At 37.4% G+C, this 3,278-nt stretch overlaps 1 protein-coding gene across 1 annotated transcript; it reads right to left on the minus strand.

The window, feature by feature from the left end:
* Positions 1-304: 304 nt before the first annotated feature.
* LOC112086196 lies at positions 305-2,551 on the minus strand. The gene is made up of 2 exons (XM_024155020.1): positions 912-2,551; positions 305-836 (listed from the first exon to the last, which is right to left on the minus strand). Exons 1-2 carry the CDS (start codon positions 2,549-2,551, stop codon positions 305-307), a joined length of 2,172 nt encoding a protein of 723 aa, XP_024010788.1.
* Positions 2,552-3,278: the final 727 nt, after the last annotated feature.

Raw genomic sequence — 3,278 nt, forward strand, 5'->3', positions numbered from 1 at the left:
GGGTATTAACGAATGAGCATAGGGGTAACCAGTAGAGCTATTGTAATAAATCGAAAATTGTTTCCTTCCAATATCTTTTAATGTGTTTATTTTTTTTTTCTTAAAAAATCTCTGAAATCCCATACGACTTGTTAACCCTGAAATTCCTTACATATCGTACAAAGCATCTCTAAACTAAGTTAAACCTTCAGTTTGGCACTTAAACTTGAAAATCAGTACAGAATTTGTCTTTCATAAAGTGAAAATAAATAAGAAAACCGAATAAGCAAAACGAATAACAATAAAAAAAGAGATAGAGAAGAGCCTATATTGGCATGTCACATGCCCCTCTCTTATGTCCTTCGATACCACAGCGACTGCACTTGTGCTTCTTAGTCCGTTGTGATCCTTGGGACGCTCGTATCTTGTCTTCCACACTTTCATATCGTCGTTTTTTCCTGCGTCCTGCTGCTCGTCGCGATTCCGGTTCTACAACTTTGGCATGTTCAACATGATAAGGGACACACCAATCATCCTCTGGACCTGCAATTGGATTAATGCATTCCTCATAAGCTGTTCTCCATGCCTCAGTAGTGTAATAATGATCGGTGAGAATGTGTATCTGCTGGTACACAGAAAACGCTGCTTTAATTGCATGCCGACACAGAATTTTAAGCAAGTCGTACTTGCCACATGAACAAGTTCTTCTGTCCAAATCAACAAGACAGTCATATTTGTCACCTCTGACCAAAAATCGATCCTGGCTAACTGGGTAAACAATGAATGGTTTACCCTTATCAATCCTTCTCTCGATCTTCGTCTCAACCTCAACTGTTAGAGGAGCCTGATGCTTCGAGCTAAGTTTTTTACGCTAAAAAAACCAATTGGTTAACATTTCTCTGATGCTGTCGAGTAGAGGAATAACTGGGTACTCTCTAGGAGTTAGCAATTTGTTATTTATCGACTCAGCTGGGTTAGTGGTTCTAACATCGTACCTAAATCCGGGGAATTTGCATCGTGCCCATTTCTCAACACCAGCGTCCTGAAGATACTTTCCAACAGCTGGACTAATAGAACAAATGGCAGCAAACTTGGTATCAAAAGCAGAAACTCTGTACTCTTTAGAAGCCTTCGCAATCAAACCAGTCAAACCCTGTGTCTTGAAAAATGTTATCACATTATTCAGAAAGTGGTGGATACAGATACCATGGCTAGATTGTGGGTACACTTTCTCAAGTGCTTTAATTACAGAAACATTTCTATCTGACACAAACGCCAAACGCACCTCATCCGCAATGACAACTTTTAGTTGCCTCATAAACCACTCCCAAGACAGGTCGTTCTCTGAATCGACAACCCCAAATGCGATCGGATATAAGTTCGAGTTGCCATCTAATGCTGTAGTAACGAGTAAAACTCCTTTATATTTATTTTTCAAAAATGTCCCATCCACAACAATCACTCTGCGAATAGCTTTGTAAAAACCTCGTACTGATTGACCGAAAGAGAGGAACAGAAACTTGAAACGTCCAGTAATGTCAGTTTCATACTGCGTATGGGTTCCTGGATTCGCTTCTTTCAGCATGTGCAAATTTTTAGGAATTTTGGCATAGCTTTTCCCGGGAATGCCTCGAACAATACTAATCGCATACTCACGTGCTTCCCAAGCATGGTCATAAGAGATGTCACATCCATGCTCTGTACGAATAAAATGAATTATTTCTCTAGGGCTAGGTCCTGCATTAGCACCCTCAAACTTATTCTTAATCAGATTACCAATAGTTTTTGCTGAAGCTGTCCTACCGACTACGTCTTTATTAGAAGGAGCGCATGTATGTTGAGCGACATACTTGTTGATTCTGAAATACTCTGACCCTTCAAGACACTGTGCACGAATACGCCAGTTGCATGACTTCTCTTTGCAGCGGAAACACCACACATGTTTGGTTGATTCCAGTACGTTGTAGTCAAAATTATACTTCATCGCAGAAATTTCCAAAGAAGCCTTCAACTCTGTTTTGCTTCTAAAAATTTGATCTTTCTTTACGACATCAAGCAAGTTAAGCCGAACGTTCTGCTCACCATCAACTTTTTTCTCAACCATAACGGGTTCATCAAACTCTTCCTCAACTTTATGGCCAATGCCTCTAATATCATCATCGCCTAACTTCACAACCTGGTCGTTTTTAATACAGCTTGAATCAGAGGCTTTCATCATCAATTCGATGTTAATCGGAATTTCAGGATGTTCAGCGTACGCAGTGAATGTCACACACAGATTTACCGAGGTTTTATTCCTAGAGTACCCAACAAAATTTTTGAGCTGACGATCATTAGCGATACTCACTGGTGGAGAGCCTACAGTATCAATCAAATCACTCGGTAGATAACTAAACTCAGCTTTGTGATCGACTACTCTATAGTCTTCTAGACCCATTGTTTCTAACTCTGCGAGAGTCGTATTTGATTCAACAGCAACTAACCTAGCTCGTTTTTCTCCATCAGCCACAAAAACACACTTCTTATCTATCCCTGATTTCCATGAACCACAAGACACATAGATATGTAGCATGTTTGAAGCAGAAAATATGTAATTTTAGGAAAAATCTGCTTGATCAATGTGAAAGAAGAAGAAGAGAACGATGACAACCAAAAAAGGGAAAAAAACGTCGCTACAGCATTATTCTAAAAAAAAACCGTTGCAAATTAAAAAAAAAAGATTTTCGAAATATTTAAGATCTGGAAGTTAACTATTTCCCTAGATTTTCTCAGATTTTGGTAGAAGATGTATTCTACATTAATGTAGAATGCAGTCTAACTGGTAGAAGATGCATTCAACGTTAATGTAGAATGATGTCTAATAGGTAGAAGATGCATTCTACAATAACGTAGAACCTGGTCTAACAGGTAGAAAATGTATTGTACTAACATGTAGAATATAGTCTATCTAGTAGAAGTTATAATCTATCAATCGGTAAAAGATATAAAGACCTATAGAAAATGACTTCTACATGCTGGTAGAATATGTGAAAAACTATAGAAATGGGATTCTACGTGGACGTAGAACATAGAACATGCATTCTACCAAGCGTAGAACGAATTTTATAAATATTTTAAAAATATTTTCTTTCCATAAATGATATACGAAAATATTTTAAATTCCTTTTTAGGTATTTTTGAAAATTTTAAAATATAGTTTCGAATTTATTTTTAATTATAACTGTCATAACTGATTTAAAAGGGCAACTACGTCAAAAGTGATAAAAATAGAAAACATTAAGGGGACAAATGTTAATTCA

The sequence above is a fragment of the Eutrema salsugineum genome, unplaced genomic scaffold (genome assembly GCF_000478725.1).
Source record: "Eutrema salsugineum unplaced genomic scaffold, Eutsalg1_0 scaffold_9, whole genome shotgun sequence".
NCBI classification, from domain to species: Eukaryota; Viridiplantae; Streptophyta; class Magnoliopsida; order Brassicales; family Brassicaceae; genus Eutrema; species Eutrema salsugineum.